We start from the raw sequence: 21,621 nt of genomic DNA, 5'->3' as shown, positions 1-21,621 counted from the left end.
CCATCCAATCTGATGGAGTTTTGGTCTGTATTGTGAAAAGCGCTATATAAATAAATGTGACTTGACTTGACTATATGGTGTCTGAATAATTTTTGGTTTGACTGTATATCTTGATGGTAGCATTATGTTAAGATAACAAGCACTAATAAAAAAATAATAAAATAAAATACATAACAAATATTGGATTGAATATTTGGGTCTTTTTAAATTACACTAAGTTTTTTTGTAAAACGTATGAATGATAAAACCTGAATTAACCTGAAATGGGAACAGGAATTATGGGAAATACCTTTTTCCGTTCGTCGTCGGAATGAAAGTTTCCGTCTCCGCAGTTTGTTGAAGCCGACGCAATCCGAATCATCGCTGCTGGGAGAGCCGGGAATCATGTTCGTCTATAAACACACAGACACACATTGGCTACGTTTACTACGTCATCACGCTATTTCTATGTCATTATGCTACTTCTACGTCACTACTCGCTATTTCTACAAAATTACTCTATATTTATACGTCATTATGCTACTTCTACGTCATTATGCTCAACATATTCCCTATCAGATCGATTAATGTGTTTTACACGAAGGCTTCTCAGTCGGACTGAACCGTCAATCCGATAGCTAACGGATTATTTGGCTGCATGGAAACGTAGCCATTGATAAACAGACGCTCTGTGGGTTTGCTGGCTTCTCGGAGTGACTCACGTCTCTGAGGTCGAAGGTGATCTCCAGGTTACTCCAGAAGTGGTCGGAGAACTCCGGGTACATGTCCAGCACCTCCAGCACATCTTCCCGGTGGATCTTATGGAGGTCGCAGTACGTCAGCGCTCTCACGTCTGCGTTAGATTTCCCAGGACGCGCGTACAGGTTTATGGGCTCGCCGAATATATCATTCTTCCCTGTGATGTTCATAAGATCATCGTCAGAAACATCCAGAATGACATTTACATATAATCATTTAGCAGAGAAGATAGTATCTATCTATATATCTATCTATCCTTTATTGTTGTTGTTTTCCCATGTTTTGGTCTAATTCTCACCCAAACCACTTTAGAAGACAGTATTGCGCATGAGTGACATGAACTATTTGACGGTGTGTGTGTTTTTAATCCTCTTTAGAGATTGACAGTCACTATTAGCTTTCAAAGAACAGCCGTGACATTCTGCTAAACATCTGCTCCTGTGACACGGGAAAGTCATGAGGGTGAGTAAACGACTTTTGGATCAATTATTCCTGTAACTGTGTAAATTGAGTGTTACAGATGATGTCCTGTAGGTGGCACTAGAGGACAGACTGAACCTATCGCTGAAACGGTGTCGCATTTAAACAGGATATACATCTAGCATGGCTTACATGGAAAACATACTCTAGTTCCTCAAATATTTTCAAGGCTGGCGCATTGGAACCTGTTTCAAAGTTTGCGTTTTGAGCTCCAAACACTGTTGATGTGAGGATGAGCGTATTAAAGGGATAGTTCACTTTGAAATTAATTTTTGGTATGTTTTATCTTACCTCAAGGGCATCCAAGATGTAGGTGTCTTTGTTTCCACTGTATTTCAATTTAGATATTTTTAGGTCAAACCATTCTTGTCTGTCAGTCATATAATGGAGGTCTATGGTCACCACCTCAAAGAGCAGCACAGAGAAGTCCAGATTAAACATGATTTAATGACTCGTAAATGTAAGTACACATTGATGGCCTAAGACACGAAACGAGCGGTTTGTGTGAGAAAACCAACAGTATTTATATCGTTTTTAACCTCGTGTAATCACAGCCAGGTCCAAGTGATCTGAGAGCGCGGGCGCTTCGGTCTGAGCAAGCGGCGGAAGTGATCTCTTGCGCAGTTGCGAAAAAAACCCAATGTTGTCTGTTGATATATCTAAATGGTCTTCCATTGCGATTTCCTGTATATCTAAATATGTTTAGATCTTCACATGGAAGGATAACACTTCTGAAATCTGTGTAAACCATGAGTGACGTTCATGCGGGAGAGATCACTTCCGGCGCATACTCAGACCGAAGCGCCTGTGCCGTCAGATCACTTGGATGTGGCTGTGATTACAAGAGGTAAAAACGATATAAATACTGTTGGTTTTCTCACACAAACCGCTCGTTTCGTGTCTTAGGCCATCAGTGTGTACTTACATTTACGAGTCATTAAATCATGTTTAATTTGGACTTCTCTGTGCTGCTCTTTGAGGTGGTGACCATAGACCTCCATTATATGACTGATAGACAACAACGGTTTGACCTAAAAATATCAAAATTGAAAATACTGTGGAAACAAAGACACCTACATCTTGGATGCCCTTGAAGTAAGAAAAAACATCCTAAATATTATTTTCAAAGTGAACTATCCCTTTAAGGGTTTCCTGTTAGAGCGTCATAACTCATGATCTTTGCAATCAATCAAAACAGTAACTTTATTCTAGATCTGCTGTAAAGTCTAAACACTCTCTGTTACTGTAATCTCCTGTTATCACTGTAAAGCTGCTGTGAAACAATCTATACTGTTATAAGCGCTTATAAATGAAAGTGACTTGACTTATTGTCAAGACTTGACTCAGCATATGGTCCATTTTGAGATCATGTTGGCGTTTGTGGGAATATACGCAGATTGTCTGTTTAAGTTATTTGACTGTGTAATGCAGTATTTTCACCTAAGATGGCCACGACCACATCTCCACGTAAGATCTCGATGGAGCCGCGAGAGATGAAGTACAGCGCGGTCAGGACGTCGCCGGCGTGCACCAGTGTGTCTCCCGGAGGAGCGTGTGTGGTCTTGAACTTCATGGCCAGCGCCCGCAGACAGCCTTTACTGGAGCCCTTGAACGCTTTACAGTTCTGCAGGAGCGTCCGGTTCAGGTGGAGGCAGATGTCGGCCTGGAGACACTCCGGGAAACCCTTCAGCACCTGAACACACACATCAAACCACTGTCACCAGCTGGAAAACATTCAGAAGAAGATATCTTGAAGAATGCCAGTACAAATCTACTGTCAAACAACTGGTGTGTGTGTGTGAGAATATGAGACATCAACACTGAAATCACAATGAAATATTATTAGTATTTAAATCATCTGTTTTCTATGTGAATATTCAGTAAGGTGTAATTTATTCCTGTGATGTTCAGCATGATCACATGATCCTCCAGAAATCACTCTAATATGAGGATCTGATGATCAACAAACATTTATAATTATTATCAATGTTGAAAACAGTTCATATTTCTGTGGAAATGGAAACTACAAATAAAAATATTACAGACCCCAAGCTTGACCTTGATTGTCATTTTCAAAGCTTAATGGGATCTCCAGTCTCATATACACACATTCTTAATTATTGTTGACTTTTAACTTTTTTGGCTTCAAATCAATGTTTTTAATGTTGTGATTCATCTCAGAACTGAATGATTTAGTTTTAGTAGCTTGTAAAGAAACAAAATCAATTAAAACCCAGCAGTACAGCAATCACAACCGCTCTGACTGTCCAATCAGAACGCTCCACTGCTCTTAATGAGAAGAGCTCATAGGCCGAGGTGGACGCTCGTTTGTTTTCTCTCCTTGAGTGCGTAATCTCGTTAAACTCGGGGTTTTTCGGCTGGTAATAGTAGAGGATGTGCTGGCGAGGACAGCTGCTAAATTAACTCATTATGGATAATATACTATATTCATGCAATCCAGCTCACAACTCACACTTTAATATGCCCTTTCTCAAAGTATTGATGTTGTGTTTGGGCTCTACTAGAACAGGCTTTTATGGAAGAGCCTAAATAATAAAAAAGGTAATTGTGATTTTTTATCTCACAATTCTGACTTATCTCAGAATTGCATCATATGGAGTCGCAATTACGAGTTATTAAGTCAGAATTGCGAGATAAAAAAATCAGAATTGTGAGATATAAAGTCAGAATTGTGAGAAATTAATTCAGAATTGTGAGAAATAAATTCAGAATTGCGAGATATAAAGTCAGAATTGTGAGATATAAATTCAGAATTGTGAGATATAAAGTCAGAATTGTGAGAAATAAATTCAGAATTGTGAGAAATAAATTCAGAATTGTGAGATATAAAGTCAGAATTGTGAGATAAAGTCAGAATTGCGAGATATAAATTGAGAATTGTGAGATATAAAGTCAGAATTGTGAGATATAAAGTCAGAATTGTGAGATATAAAGTCAGAATTGTGAGATATAAATTCAGAATTGTGAGATATAAAGTCAGAATTGTGAGAAATAAATTCAGAATTGTGAGATATAAAGTCAGAATTGTGAGAAATAAATTCAGAATTGTGAGAAATAAATTCAGAATTGTGAGATATAAAGTCAGAATTATGAGATATAAAGTCAGAATTGTGAGAAATAAATTCAGAATTGTGAGATATAAAGTCAGAATTGCGAGATATAAAATCAGAAATGTGAGAAATAAATTCAGAATTGCGCGATATAAAGTCAGAATTGTGAGAAATTAATTCAGAATTGTGAGAAATAAATTCAGAATTGTGAGATATAAAGTCAGAATTGTGAGATATAAAGTCAGAATTGTGAGATATAAAGTCAGAATTGTGAGATATAAAGTCAGAATTGTGAGATATAAAGTCAGAATTGTGAGATATAAAGTCAGAATTGTGAGATATAAAGTCAGAATTGAAGTTTATATCTCACAATTCTGACTTTATAATATGCAATTCTGACTTGTTGCAATTATCTTTTAAAATGTTTTTATTCTGTTGTGGAATGAAGTTTCCACAGGTTTCTCTGCTTGAATGTTGATTATTCTCCTCATATTCTCCATTGTTGCGGCTCCTCTCTTCCCAGTCTGTCAGTAACGCTCTGTTTACTTCCTGTCTTTATGAAGCCCCTCCTCCTGAAAGCACACTGTGCTCTGATTGGTCGGCTGGAGCAGTGTGTTGTGATTGGTCGAGCGCTTCTAGTGTGTTTGGGAAATGTCCCGCCCCTTTCCATAACTGCCAGTTTAACCAGGCCCCGCCCCTTTATTCTGCGCATGAATTATTATAATGAGGAATATTGAGACGTGTTCCCGGGAGAAACTCAAGACTACAGTGGAGGCGTTTCAGGAGTTCAGACACACTGACACTGATATAGAGGAGAACGTGTTCGTGCTGGAGCGTCTGCATAGGGCCTGTTGTAGATGTGGTTTGTCAGTGAGAGGTCAGGGAGAGGCAAACTCACGGCGTTCATGTCGATGCCGTTGGTGTAGGACCAGGCGTGTTGGAAGTACTCCTCCAGTCTCTGGCGCAGTGGGTTGGGGATCTGATGGAAGCGGATGAACTCTCGCACCCGCAGCATCTGCGTGTGATACCGAGCCGTCCCCGAGTACAGCCGCTGGATGATGGCCGACACGTTCCCGAAGATACTGGCGTACATGAGCGCTGAACGGGAACAGGAACATGGTTAAAACATGAAGCACCTACACAGGTACACGGCTTTACAGTTTTTCTTGAGGCTATGCGTTTTGGCCTATTCGTGATTCAGTGGCTCTGAATTGTTGAACATTTCTAACGCTAAATTTACTAGCAATTTCTGATGGAAAACACCATTTATTTTTCAGTGTGTACAAATCTGACAGATCTGTGTGTGTTGATGATTCCCTGACCTGGATCCGCACTCCTGTCGGACTGAACTCGCTGCAGGTGGGCAGCGCTGTGATTCACACTACAAACAAAAGCAGCAAAAATAGCAACAAAGAAGCAGCAACTGAAGCTCAGAACACTGTATATCCTCCTCTTCTCTTTGTTGAATTAACTTTCAGGAATTATCGAACGATGGTAATCTCAAAAAGCCTGTCAAAACAGCACATCTGAGTCATACTTCACCACCACGACAAAAGAAAGAAATCAGAAACACATTTTTCTTTGTTGCTGTTTTTGCAGTGTGAATCATAGTGCGCTGGAGACCTGACCTTTACATCCATTTTACTAAGATTATGTGCATTGTGACATTGTTTTCCTGATTATTAAGCTATTTTTTTAAAACACTAAACAATGTTTTATTATTATTCGGTGGAGTATGTGTACATCTCAATGGGATTGCTTGAATTGTATTTACTTCGTGCTGATTTTAATAGGTAAAAATATTCTATTACATAATTTGTAATAATGGATGCGCTGAAATGACAATTTTGGCCGATACAATAACCGATAATTCTTTATATTTGAAAGCCGATAACCGATATATTGGCTGCTAAATCTGAATCAAAATTTTTATATAATTTTTGAGAGCCTGAATACAAAAACAAAAAAATCTCACCATTAAAAGCCATTATTCTCATTATAATTTTATGCAGCCTTTATGAAGAACATTTTTGCAATTAACTGTATTTCCCTTTTTTGAAGTGATATATATAATTTTTTTAATGTATATTACATTTAATTTTATATATTAAATTATTACATATACATTTTCTTATCAGGCGATAACGATAACATTAAAGATGATTAACATATATCGACCGACATTGAAATGGTGGCCGATATATATATACAGTATATGCATCCCTAATGCAAAACAGTTTACAATTGCTACAATGAGAACCACCATTAAATATAGGAGAAGAAAAAAAAAAAACCTTAAAAATAACCAAGAATTAAAATAACATAAAATACGTAAATTGGAATGTGTCATGAAAATAATGTCACAATGTAATATTAAATCAAATAAATAATATGATATAATGATGGGGTTGAATATCACCTGGACCTGATTCCTTGAGATTTATTCTAACACACTAAATAAAAAAAACAAATCCAATAGAAGCTGTAAATACATATAATTGATGAAATGAGTCTGTTAGTGGTGGTTCAGTGAATATTGAGCTTGATCACTACAGTCTGGTGACTTCAGCTTTGAACAAGCTAATTAATTAAATGAAAAATCTCGTCTCGGATCAAAGAAGTCATGTTGATTTTGCCCTTTTGAACTTTTGCCGTCTAACAAAATGTAATTCTGCATCTCGGATGATAAATGCTGGAGCCGGCCATAAAAACGGAAATTACTTCACGGTCACTGTGGTCTGATGTGTGTGTGTGTGTGGGATATTAAATTGGCAATTTATCATTAATTGCAGTGATCAAGACCTTCAAAAATGAGCTATCAGGTTGATTTGTTAAGGGAAAATTAAAAAGGGAGGATGTTTCATCAGCATGATGAGGTTTGATCACATAGTGCACACTAAAAAGAGCTCTATTAAAGAGAACAAACAAGCACATCTGTAATGAAGGTTTAATCAGAGCTGATGAAGGTCAAAACTGAGTATAATATGCTTGATTTGTGTTCTCGGGATCTATTACATTAATCAAAACTTTTAAAATGCCAATTTATACACACAACGACTTGAATACACCTCTATTATGGTGACCATGTCCTCAATATCTAAGTTTACGGACACTGATCATAACAAACATCCGGAGATAATAATACTAGGGAGCGATACAGCTACCCGATATTTTTTTTATTTGAAAGCCGCTAACCGATATATATATATATATATATATATATATATATATATATATATTTATTATTATTCTTTTTTTTTTTGAAAGCCACTAACTGATACATTGGCCGATAAATCGAAATCCAATTTTTTTTAATAAATTTTGAGAGCCTGATTACGAAAAAATTCTCTCAATTAAAAGCCATTAATCTCATTATAATTGTATGCAGTTGTATGATCAAACATTTTGCACTGAACTGTATTTTTATTTTGAAGTGATTTCAATCATATTTCAATCAATTTAAAAGCATCATGTTGAACAGTGTGCATCTCAGCGGAAGGAAATCATACATCATTTATCAGCTTTAATATATCAGCCTAATTTTCTAATTGGGCCAATAACGATAACATTAAAAATGATCATATATCGGACCGATAACGATATATCCCCCATCCCTATATGTAATGATGTACTGTAAAACGGTATAAAATTAATATAAAACAGTATAAAATTACTGTATTATAGTAATGAGAACCACTATTAAAGATAGCAAAAATTACTAAAAGCAATTAAAATGAATAATGAAAAATAAAATAAAAACTTGGAATCGAGTGAAAAACACTAGAATATGGTGCAAAAGTTCATTTATTTCAGCAATTCAACTTAAAAGCTTAAACTAATATATTATATCGACTCATTACATGCAAAGTGAGATATTTCAAGCCTTTATTTCTTATAATTTTGACACTAATGAAAAGCTTTCCACAATTTTCTAATTTTGACTCATATCTGTAAGCCATAATCATCACAATTCTAACAAATAAAGGCTTGAAATATCTCACTTTGCATGTAATGAGTCTATATAATATATTAGCTTGATTGTTTAAGTTGAATTACTGAACTAAATGAACTTTTGCAGGATGTTTGGAGTTTGGCCGGTATATCCTGCATGCCTATGGGAAACTCACATCCGATGAGCATGACGCAGATGGAGAAGATCTTCTCGGAGTTGGTGTTGGGCGAGACGTTCCCGAAGCCCACGCTGGTTAGGCTGCTGAAGGTGAAGTACAGCGCGGTCACGTATTTATCCTTGATGCTCGGCCCTGATCCGGGGCTGCTGGCGTTGTGCTGTTTGCCCAGATGAACGCCGAGCGCGTGGAGCCAGCCGATGGAGCCGTTCTGCTCCACGTTCCCGATGGCGTACCAGATGCAGGCCAGCCAATGAGCGATCAGAGCGAAGGTGCACATGAGCAGGAACAGCACGGCCGCCCCGTACTCGGAGTAGCGGTCCAGTTTACGAGCCACTCGCACCAGCCGGAGGAGCCGCGCCGTCTTCAGGAGGCCGATCAGGGTGGTCGTCTGCAGCCGGAGGACACACAAACACACTTTAGCTTTAACAAATTAGGCATCATAATACAGATGTAATGGACCTTTTTGAAAAAAGTCTTTTCTGCTCGGTGATTAAAAATACTGTAAAAAATGTGAAATATTATTGCATTATGGCTGACGAGGAGAAAACATTTCTACAATTTTATCTTTATTATAAATAAATCTTCACCTGATGTCTTGTAATCCTTTCCTTTCATTATTGTTACATGCAATGCATCAGATTCATATACTGTATATAAACACACACACACACACCTTTGACAAATGTGTGCAATTTCATGAATTCAGAAGAGAGGTTGGTGACACTTTATTTTTGCAATATCCTTTAGGGCTGTGAAACGATTAATCGCATCCAAAATAAAAGTTTTTGTTTACATAATATATGTGTGTGTGTAGTGTGTATAATTATTTTGTATATATAAATACACACACACACACATGCATGTATACATTTGCATGTATATACTTTATATATATTTATACAAAATGAACATTATACATAAATATTTAATATATTAATAACATTTTTCTTAAATATATAGATGCATATGTGTGTATTTATTAGGGCTGGGTATTGACACAAATTTCACAATTCGATTCGATTTTGATTCACAAGCTTGCAATTCGATTCGATTCCGATTCAATTCCATATTGATTATTTTGGATATCAGTTCTAATAAATGGCAAATTTTCTCAAGGGAATCAAATCTCTGAACTAATGCTGTAAACTATGGGAGTCTAGTTGTAGCCTATAGACTTCATTAGCCTAATATGAAGGTAATAATGAACTGTTTTGTAGCTATACAAACACTTAAATTACACTTTTATTTATTTTTATAATAAGAAGATTATATGAAATATAAACATTTAAATGGTGGCTGTCATAAAAACTTGCCAGATTTATTCAAATATGCATTAAATATTGAAGAACATTAAGATTATAATGCATATGTAATATGGTGTATATATTTAGCAAAATGCTCCTCTCTAGAGTTATTTTTTCTAGCTGACTAACGAGTTTATGTGGGTTTTCTGAGGTAAATATGACGATGACATTGATTACAAGCTGTTTAACTGACGTCTTTCCACGGTTGAAACGCTGATTGAGTGAATCAATGTGACATGATCCGGATTTGGATAAGTTGTACTGTATCTTTAACACACTTTCAGATGCTCATTCATGTTTATCTGGTATTATTAAGCCGGAAGAGAGATCAGCGCTGCTGCTTCTCCAGAGCGATCTCACGCCACAGCGACAAAACACTATTTATGTTTTTGAACTTCTAAAGAAAATGGACGTAATTTGAAAATTGAGACTTTGTTTCATATCAATAGTATTAAAGGACAAAGATTATTGCGATTTTTTTGGATGCGCGCAGCCGCTATACAATGATCCATTCATTCAAATGAAACAGGATGACTAATCGATTCTTGAGATTTAAGAATCGATATCGGTTCGTAAAAATAAGAATCGATTAATATCGAGAAATCGATATTTATTACCCAGCCCTAGTATTTCTACATATACAAAGTAATTTTGCGTGGCCTCACCTCAGCACTCACCTCCTCCCCGGTGCGGTATATGAGCAGGTCGAAGGGGATGGCGGCCACCATGTCGATGAGGAACCAGCCTTTGAAGTAATGCACCGCGATGCGCAGCGGGTGGCTGACCACCTCGTCGTTGGCGTTGACGTACGTGGTGCGGAAGTTGATGATGATGTCGATGATGAACATGATGTCCACGATGAGGTCCACCACGTTGAGAGGGCTGCAGGAGTACACGCAGTTCTTGATGGACACGTTGTCCTCCTCGGCCAGGAGGAAGGCTGCGGAGTACGGCGTGAGGATGGCGGTGTAGATCACCAACAGCAGGATCAGCCAATCCCACACCGCTTTAAACGGGCTGTAGTGCAGGACCGTCCACTTGTGGATCCGAGGAGCCTGGAGCTTATACTCCGGAAGAACATCGGCGCCCAGAGACAGAACCTGCAGCGGTCGAACGGGACGTTTCAAAGATGCTTGAGTTTGGAAACACAAGAACATCGACAAAAATATGCTGTGCTTGAATATGAACGGCAGTCTGAGAGATCCACTCACATTTCAGTCAATAATTATATCCCTTAAAACTCTTTTTTAATCACCAAAATCACATTTAAAAAAAAATCATTCTTCATGTCTTAAAATATCTTGAGTGTAACTCGACACCCTTGCCTCATTTAGTATGCACGGTTCTATGAATATGCAAATGAGCCCCGCCTCCACTCACTCAGAGATCCACTGGTTGATCTGATTGGTTACAAGGTGGTTTGTGACGTCAGAAACACCAAAGTGTGTTTTTGAGACTGTCTTTGGTTCACTGCAGTTTTAAGGAGGAAATACTCAGCAATGCTGTCCACTTATCAACGCACACATGTGTGTGTGTTACAGCGGATTAAACACACCACATACACACATAAACAACATTAAATTACCGCAGTTCACCTTACATTTCATACAGTTTATTGATGAACATGAACTCATTGTGTGATGAAGCCTATAAAATACATTTAGAATTATCATAAAATTCACGATATCAGGGCAAAAACGCCCCTGTATGAGTTTTGTATGACATTTCTATAATTTGCCATGGTTACGCAATATCACACGAGTGCTGTTTTTATCCTGAATAGCACGGGTGCAAATGGGATATTGATTTTATTCAACAGTTCAATAAATACGACGTTAATATTGTGTTATAATATTGTAAAAGCCAGAGCAGAACTGTTGTGCGTCCGTTTTGTTTCTGTACGAATCAATCGGGTGAACCAATGATTCAATGACTCACTTATAAAGAGAGTCATTTACTGAATCCCTGAATGAATCAGCTGTTTGAACAAATCAAATGAATCAATGACTCACTCATTTAGATATTTACCGCCATTAGTTTCACCTATTAAAAAAATCATATTTTGGGATTATTTTGCCCATGATTTACTGTGACCCTCATGTCTTGTGGTGTGTAAATATATCTAAATACAAATCCAGATGCAGCTTATTAAAAAAAGCAAACAAAAATCATGTCCCTTTCAGCCTAAAACTTTATGTGTAATAATGTTGAATCAAATGCAATATTTCTTTCTAAAGCTGCTTTTTGTAATGTCTATTTGATGTTTTTCTCATTTAACACAATAATGATCTTTTCGGGGTAATTTATCAGCCAAATCTGATGTGCGATTAATCAGATTACACATAATTAGATCAACCGGTTTAATCGCTTGACAGCCCTAAACACATTCATTTTCATGTTCAGGTTTCAGAAACCGTATTATAGTGAAATATTGTGATGTGTTGGTGTACGAGAGGAGTGTGATGATGCTGCTTTAGGAGAAACTGAGTGTTTCTCACGTCATGCATATTTAAGTTTAAGCAATTTGACACATTATAATTATAGCACAACAAACAAGCGCCGTCACGCAACTAATGTTGTAAAAGTACTCTCGCTGTCAGGCCGTCTTTGAGACGCTCGGCGCGCTGACAGACGCGGCCTGACTTGTGTTTTCAGTGCGGCACATAAATCAGCGGATTTCCTGAGATATGATTAAATGCACACAGACGGCCGGACGGTCACACAACCGCATTTATGCTGACAGAAAAACACACACACAAATAAACAACAGCAAAAGTCCCCCTGAGTATGTGGTGTGTTTAATGCGCTCTAACACACGTTGATAAGTGGACAGCATTGCTGAGTATTTCCTCCTTCAAACTGCAGTGAACCAAAGACAGTCTCAAAAACGTCACAAACCACCTTGGAACCAATCAGATCAACGTGTGATCGACAACCAGTGGAGCTCATTTGCATATTCATAGAACCGCGCATACTAAATGAGGCAAGGGTGTCGAGTTACACTCAAGATATTTTAAGGCATGAAGAATTTTTTGAAGGAAATCTGTAATTTTGGCGATGAGAGATGAGTTTTAGGGGATGTAATAATTGACTACAGGGCGATCGATTTTAAAACTAAAACTTGCATTCAAAGGAAAACATAATTCACAGCCTCTCTCATCAGTCAGTGTCAGGTTTGTAAGAGCGTACAGTAATTTCTGTCATGTTCATGTCACATTTCATCTGGTCTGCAGAGCCACGACTGAGACAAACCCACGTGGACGGAGCGAGAGGTTTGTTTGAGCGCTGAAAGTCCAGCCGAACCTTTAGAGACAGACTCAGCATCACACTCCTCTTCTCAGGTTCAGACATCTCTAGAGTCTGATAAAGGCCTGAGCATCAGAGACTCATGACAGTCGGTGTCAAACGCAGGGCATTCTGGGGGTCAGCAGGTGTTGCACACACACACACGGCTGCGGGCGAGAGCAGGTGCCGCTCTCACACAGTCGTTTACGGCCCGACACACACTCCTGTGTGAGTCATCATGGGAAATGTCCCGCAGCCGCCTGCCTTCACTAACACACGTCAGACGCAGTGACCGACAGACTCTGAAAAGAGCACAAACGCTGTTCGCTCAAGACATCATGACTAACACTACAGTTCACACACACACACACACACACACACACACACAAAGAATAGAACCAGTTTTGTTTTTGTTTTTTTTGCAGGGACGGATGGATGGATGGATAATATTATTCTTACCTGCAGTTTTCATGATTTTAACCCTTGTGCTGCATTAGATTTTTAACACCGTTGAGTGCATTAAGGACCAAAAATGGCCACATATTAAACATTGCCTAAAATATTATATATTATTATTATTTTCCACTTTTACCAAGTTAAATCTTTTAACCAGCATCAGTCCTCATCATAACTACCAAAAATGTATTCAATTTCAGGATTTTTACCCTTTAATTACCAGTTTTGTTTGCGAAACCATCGATTTGTATGAGAGGAAAAAACACAAAAATTCAATTATTTTCAATAAACTAAATGCAAAGAGAAAACTTTAGATTTGGATTATCACAGTCCCACTTTGCAAAAAATCCCACTTAGTGCGTTAGAGACCAAAAATGGCCACCTATTAAACATTGCCTATTGCCTAAAATAAGGTGCATTTCCACCCATAGGGAATAAATATGTAGTGACGTCATCTGGTGGAATACACTATATAATGCAAATATAATGCTTTTGCTTCAAAAGTCAAAATTTTTGGTCTTTATGGTGCTGAGTGTTACTATTTGATCTACACAGTGTGTGTTATACATATTTTGCAAAATGGGATCACATTTTTTACATGTATCCAAAAAGTCACAATTTTGCCAAATTTCATACCATTTGCATTAAAACAGCCAAAATGGTCAAAGAAATTAAACTGCAAAAGACCAAAAATGTCCCTAATGCAGCATAAGGGTTAATTAGCGAGTTCAAGCCTGAATGAACCCCTCAGAGTCCACAGATATATGAAGGTCTGTTAGAGAGGAGATTGAGGAGCCAGAGCCGGCCCGATAACTCCTCTGGTAAAACACTAAATCAAATATTGAAGAGCCTCAGTTTCTACTGTAAACAATGACAGAAGCTTTGGATCTGTCCACTTAACAAGCTCTCGCTTTCTGGCCACATCTGGGTTCGATCGCATGATAAATAATTCAATCCTACAAGATTCGAGCCAAGAGTCACGAGCGAAACTCAAATATCCCAAATCATCAATACAATATACTGTAAATACAACGAGGAAAGATCAAACGAAGACTGAAGTCATCAGAAAAAAGTCATCAGATTTCATGTAATAATAATAAAAGCGCACCTGAATCAGTCTGCATAAATCAGCTTTATTCTCAAATCTCACGATTACTGCGGCGTCGGGACTCTCGTTCACACAGGTGCATACCGAAAAATGAGAATATCCTGCAAAAGTTCATTTATTACAGTATTTCAACTTAAAAGCTGAAACGAATATATTATATAGACTCATTACCTGCAAAGTGAGATATTTTAAGCCTTTATTTGTTATAATTTTGATGGCTTACAGCTTATGAAAACCACAAATAAAAAATGTGAATATTGTGAAAAGGTTTTCATAAGCTGTAAGCCATAATTAAACAAAAATTAAACTTTTGCATGATATTCTCATTTTCAGAGTGTCACGTGTACTATTATATTTTTTATTTGAGTCCGTGTTCATTTGTGTTATTAGATATACTGCAGGCGTTATTGATTCCCAGCGTCTGAATGAAGGTCTGGCTCGGGTCTGCTGAGGATTAGAAAGCTTAAGTTCAGGACAGCGAGAGTTCAGCGTTTCAGGGCCTCGGCTCCTCTAATCTGCTTTTCATCCGCTGATGAGAAACTTTAATAACGCACGAAGTGGAGAAGAATCCACGAGACGTCTTTAAAACACGAAGCTTCATTTCACAGCTCTGGGAAATACTGGATCCTTTTCATGACATAAATACAGTATTGGGTTCAAATCTGACACATTAATATGAACGGACAAAAATGCACACACAACACTATGGGTATGTCATGAACTGAATCCTGAGATGTGTCTGTTTAGAGATGACGTCATCACATGATCACATCAGATTACCTCATCTATCCAGTCAACCCTGAGTGCAGATACTGATGATCTCCTTTGGACATGTAGACGTTCATGCACTTACTAGCAGGAAGAGCAGATATAGACACCACTGAGATGGGTTCAAGACTCAAACTTGTTTTTAATGTTGATCATTATTATACGAGCAGGAATGCCATGTTTCCTAAATATCCACAAGATTGCACATGTGATTTTTATATACAACACTTCAACAAAAATGGTCCTTTTAAGTGATGTGCAGTTTAAACAGTTTTGTCAGTATTGTTTGCTCTATTTTGCAATGAAATAATAGTTTAAAAGTGAACGAATCGTGTGAGTCAATGATTCGTTCATAAATACAGCCACTCTTCTCAGTACTGAATGAATGAATGAACAAAAAAAATTAATCAATGAATGAATGAACAGACGAATTAATGAATGAACAAATGAATGAATGAACGAACGAACGAACGAATCAATGAATGAATGAACGGACGAATGAACAAATGAATGAATCAATGAATGAATTAACAGACGAATCAATGAATGAACAAATGAATGAACGAATGAATGAATCAATGAATTAATGAACAGACAAATCAATGAATGAACAAATGAATGAATGAATGAACGAACAAATGAATGAACGAATGAATGAACAGACAGATGAACGAACAAATGAATGAATGAAAAAAATCGATGAATGAATGAATGGACGAATGAACAAATGAATGAATGAATGAATGAACGAACGAATGAACAAATTAATCAATGAACGGACAAATGAATCAATGAACAAATGAATGAATGAACCAATGAATGAACAAAACTACTGGCAGTTTAAGTTCAATATTAAAAGCATCACTTCATTTTACCATCATTGCCTATTTCTCTACTGAAAATTTTTTATTTAAACCATTATTTAATTTATAAAGCCATTTCTAAAGGTAAAAAAGTGCACAGGAAAATCAATTTAAGAGGGCAAATACGGGACGGCATCATCCAGCTGAACCTGTGCTGGACCGGACCCTGGTCAGTGTTAATGATGTGATTCTCTACATCACACACACTTCAGGAGGACCTTCAACAACATCAACACATGAAAGGAAACAATGGCTACCTGTGACATAAAACACTCATTTTTTAGGCGATGGATACACAAGATAGGCCTATTATATTATATTATATTATATTACATATGCTGCGTATAATTCTGAAAATGGAGCTATATTACAGCAGAAATGAGTTCCTCATCAAAATGACACCATCAGAGCACGTTCCAGCACTGAAAAACAGCTACAGACGTGATGTCATCTCTATGAACTATAAATAGATCTGACTAGAGTATCTGACGTGGACTCCTGCATTAATTCCTCACGATCTCACACACAGCATGAGTTAAAGATGAAGATCAGAGTCATATTCATCTGAACGCCTCAGTGCATCTCCGATCACAAGTCCATCTGGTTTTATAGAGATAGCAACATATTAAATTACAGAATAAAGACAATCTCAGCCTTGATGAATAATGGCTTAAATGTGGGTCTGTTTGTCACATTGAGACGTACAATACAGAGTCAGACACTGTTATAGTGCTTTATTTTCTTTTTGAAATGTCTTTTGCATTCAATGGAAGAAAGAACGCCGTTTGAGAAAGATCTACAGCCATTTGTTTTGTTATAAAACTACACAGTTGAGTGAATGATTCAATGACTCGCTCATTAAACAGTCAGTCGTTTCATTGGTGAATGAATTAGAGCTGTTGGGTGAATTGGTTCAACGAATGATTCAAACGACTCACTCATAAAGACAGTCATCAAACTACGCAACTGCAGAAAGAGCCAATAATCCTGCTGAGTGACATAAACAGGGGCGTTTATGAGGTGATCGACGAACGCACCCTCTCCTATTCAATCCCACAATCCTCTTCCTCAGCCATATTCAGGAATTAAGTCCCTTCAGAGCTGCTTTCAGCTCCTCAATCTCCATATTTCACTGAGAGGATTCAAACGCAGATATTTAATGCTTTAGCAGCTGTCCTCAGATCAGTGGGTCCTCCATCTACACTGAACCCAGATCAGATGCTAAAGGTGAACAAACTCAAGACAAAGGCCTGAAGACGGTGTCCACGACGGCCCTGGTCATGAAGACGGTGCGAGCTCCAGTTTGTGAGTGTCGTCTCGCTCTGGTTTGTTCGGCCGAAGGCGTCGTGTGCTTGTGTTGCATTTCTAGACGTCTGGCCTTCAGGAAAATGTTGTTGCGGTTTATAGCTCCTGAAACTGAACTGAGCTCTCATTTAAAGATCAACTTGGATGCATTTATTAGAAATACATACAACTATCGGTATCGGTACCAATATATATATATATATATATATATATATATATATGAAGAGTTCAGATGCAAAAGCCTCTAAGTGCCATTTGAAATTTTGTTCTAGAATGACCATTTTTATCAAGCTTGTATATTTAAGTTCAGTAATTTCACTTAAATGACCATTAATAGGTAATTATCATTGCCATTTAAGTGAAATTACTGAACTTAAATATACAAGCTTGATAAAAATGATAATTTTTGAAGAAAATTTCAAATGGCACTTAGAGGCTTTTGCATCTGAACTCTTCATATACATACATATATATATATATATATACTCTATATATATATATATATATATATATATATATTAAAACCAATAATTAATGGATTGTTTCCTTCAGATGCGCAGTGCAAGTCTGTTATATCAGCTGCATTAAATTATAACAAGAACATTATAATTGTGTGCTTGTTACGTGGCTTTTAATGGTGAGACTTTTGGTTTTGTAATCAGTTTCTCAAAAATCACATAAAGAATTTTATTTATCGGCCGATATATATCGGTTTTCGGCTTTCAAATTTAAAGAATTGTGAGTTATAAACGCGTACATTCACATGCTATTTTAAGCGCGCATGCTTGGCCATAATACAGAGTGTGAACAACTGATTCTCTCATTTTACTTTTTGCAAATGATACATTATTATAAGGAAAAAATATATAAACACGAGGGAAATCGTTGTTGTGTCCATGACGATGGGAAAAATAGGCATAAAGCGTAAACATTTACCCAAATTATTATATGCATGTTTAACTGAAGCTAATATGGGTGTGTTTGTCCCTTCTCTTTCTTTCACGGCCCTGACGAGAACATCGATCTCCTCGGCTGTGAACTGATTGAAGCGCGTCTGGTAAATGCGCCGTTATAATAGTATTGCGCCAAGGAGCAAGCGCACCTCGTTCATCACGCTCTTAAAGGGAATGTGAGGTGACGCTCTGATTGGTTTATTTCTCATCACAACTATGAATAATGAAGCTACTTCAGACCAACCCCTTTTAAACTTGCGTCGAGCGCAAGAGTCATTTATCCCGCCGGTTAAATAGCAACAGCGCCGAGACCCGCCCACAAAGACCCGCCCACAAAGACCCGCCCACCATGATACCTGCGCTTCAGATCGTTAAAGGGTTAGTTCATCCAAAAATGAAAATTCTGTCAGTATTTACTCACCCTCATGTTGTTCAACCCCGTAAGACCTTCGTTCATCTTCGCAACACAAATTAAGATATTTAAGATATTAAGATCGCTCCTGCATACAGTCCATAGGCTTCTTGAGGGAATGACTCGAAAAGTCATTAAAGACATCGTTAAAATAGTCCAAGTGACTACAGGGGCTCAATCTTAACTTTATCAAACGACGAGAACACTTTTGTGCGCAAAAACAAACTTTATTTCAACTATTCACTTCCTTCTCCATGGGCCTGTAGTCAGTTAGCGTAGTGTGATTGCGTAAAGCTACGTCACACGAAGGCTCACTATTGGCCGACGCTGGTCATGTGTGTGATGCGTGTGACGTACAATAACAGAAGCTTACGCTATTAAACTAGTAACCTGACTCGCGCAGAGGGAGAAATAAACCAATAGTTGAAATAAAGTCGTTATTTTTGTTACAAAAGTGTTCTCGCCGTTTGATAAAGTTAAGATTGAGCCCCTGTAGTCACTTGGACTATTTTAACGATGTCTTTAATGACGTTTCGAGTCATTCCCTCAAGAAGCCTATGGAGCGATCTTAATATCTTAAATATCTTAATTTGTGTTGCGAAGATGAACGAAGGTCTTACGGGGTTGGAACAACATGAGGGCGAGTAAATACTGACAGAATTTTCATTTTTGGGTCAACTAACCCTTTAAAATAGGGCCGTATACGTGACTCAAACTCAGAGTGAGCCGCGTTTAAGAGCCGTACATCAATGACAATCTGCGCATGAAAAACAATCGCAGCCTTTATGATTTCAAAACAGCAATAAGCCAAACTGGTTTAAAGTGTGTTTACATGGAAATTGCGACTATTTTTAATGAAATAAACACAGCCTTGGTGAGCACAAGTGACTTTTTTTTTTTTTAAATGGTCACGTAACCTTACGATCACGCAGCTCAACTGGACCTTCAATGGAGATAGCACAAACACGAACATCACGATTCTCTGTAAAAGAAGATTAAGCGGAGCGCACAGGTGTGAGGCTCACCTCGGGCCCCTCGCTGGACCGGGTCGGCGTGTGGTTCTGGTCCCAGCGGGTACAGCTGGTTCTCCCAGCCTCACAGAGCGGCATGTGAGCGAAGCACTGGAGCGGATCCAACAGCTTGAGCACCAGCGCCACGACCATGATCCTCAGCACCGCATCGGGCCGCCGCCGCTACACATCCCTGCCAACCGCGCGCCTGAACCATCAACCCATTTCCCCCATACCAGTTCCCAACACTCCCAGCGCTCTAGAGTTTCTCTGAGCTGCGTTCCCGCTTGAACCGAGCTGCACAAAGAGAAGCGCACACAGATGCAGAAGCCCGGTCGCTTCACATTAGTGAGCGCTGCGAGCAGAATCCTACTTCTGTCAGAGAGAGAGAGAGAGACTGTTCTGCTGAAGATAATCGGAGGGGAAGGAGGGAGTGAGAGAAGAGAGAAGGAGAGCAAATCTCCACAAAAGGGATGAAGAACACAAAAAACAAACTAATGTGAGGCGAGGTGGGCGATACACGCGAGCGATGATGAATTAGCAGTCGAGCGCACGCGAGAGAAACCAGTGGAAACATCTCTCTTCTGTTCTCCGTCTGAGTGTGTGTGTGTGTGTGTGTGTGTGTGTGCTTCACTGGAGAAACTTTAACTGTGTTTTTCAGAAGAATGTATCTTGAGGGAAGTTTATAAACTTAGAAAAGCAAATGCAAGTCATTATTTTAAAGTGGTTGATACAATAATGATGATATATTATGAGTCTCTGATTTTACAGAGCTTTCTGAAGATCAGCTGCTTGGTTTTGTAAGAATGTGGTTTTGCGAATCTCTACAGCGATGCATGAAACAACACACACACACACACACACTCTATTAATAGCACACGGCTGCAGTGCAGAGTCAAGCAACAACACTACAAACACGCTTACGGCAAAGTTACGTGTGTGTGTGTGTATGTGAGAGAGAGAGGCAGAGAGAGAGTGTGTGCGCGTGTGTGTGTGTGTGTGTGTGTGTGTGTTTTCTGTGTTCAAACACACCGTCACCTGTAATGTCACTCCATTCAAAGGCTAATCTACAGCATTACAATCACAACAGCAGATACTTGCATATGCTAATGAGCATTCACAGATCTGCATATGTAAATGAAGACTACAGCATCTGTATTTCATCTGATGACATCACCAGCCCCTTCTCAAAACTCAATGATGATTGGTCACTCATTATGTTGTCATGGTAACCGGGTCTGTAGAAAGGCACTGGATTATGTTTGCAGTGTTTCACTGAAGTTTTTATATTTATTTTAAAGTTTATTTTATTTATAAAGTTAAAATAATAAACTTCCTTTAAAGCTTATTTCAGGTAAAAAAAACAAACAAAATTTCTTTTAATTTCACAGAGTATTCATCCTCAGCCTTGATCGCAGCTGACGTGTGTGTGTGTGTGTGTTTGTCCTGAAGCCCGTAGAGCGTCTGTTATACAGCCCTAATCAGCCACGGGCCTGCAGGGGTCAATACAGCACTGTGACTCATACGTGAGTGTGTGTGTGAGTGTGTGTGTGTGTAAAAAGAGAGTGTGTGTGGGTGTTTGGGTGTGTGTGTGTGTTTTCTTGAGACAAAACTGGAAACAACAGCACGACAGATTAGCAGACTCTAATTCAAGCATCACTAGTCTCACTGCTCAATAGAAACCACCTAGCAACCACCCAGGACATCTTAGCAATCTCTTAGCAACCAACCAGAATAT

The 21,621-nt window shown here is 38.3% G+C and overlaps 1 protein-coding gene across 4 annotated transcripts in view; it reads right to left on the bottom strand.

Annotated features, from left to right (window-relative positions):
* The window catches only part of kcnh2b (potassium voltage-gated channel, subfamily H (eag-related), member 2b), a 135,069-nt gene that overhangs the window by 8,813 nt on the left and 104,635 nt on the right, over nt 1-21,621 (bottom strand). For 2 of the 4 annotated variants that reach the window (XM_089125532.1, XM_039656276.2), the window contains exons 6-11: nt 10,401-10,823; nt 8,417-8,807; nt 5,188-5,387; nt 2,659-2,911; nt 702-895; nt 290-392 (exon numbers count right to left, since the gene is read on the bottom strand). In XM_089125532.1, coding sequence (XP_088981658.1) covers nt 290-392; nt 702-895; nt 2,659-2,911; nt 5,188-5,387; nt 8,417-8,807; nt 10,401-10,823 — 1,564 coding nt within the window. Of the gene's footprint in view, nt 1-289; nt 393-701; nt 896-2,658; nt 2,912-5,187; nt 5,388-8,416; nt 8,808-10,388; nt 10,824-19,898; nt 20,463-21,621 lie in introns of those variants that run through there. The other 2 variants (XM_089125531.1, XM_089125530.1) reach the window with 2 other exon arrangements.

Source organism: Pimephales promelas, chromosome 22, assembly GCF_988280905.1.
Source record: "Pimephales promelas chromosome 22, fPimPro1.hap1.1, whole genome shotgun sequence".
NCBI classification, from domain to species: Eukaryota; Metazoa; Chordata; class Actinopteri; order Cypriniformes; family Leuciscidae; genus Pimephales; species Pimephales promelas.
This window is presented reverse-complemented; position numbering and strand designations above follow the sequence as displayed.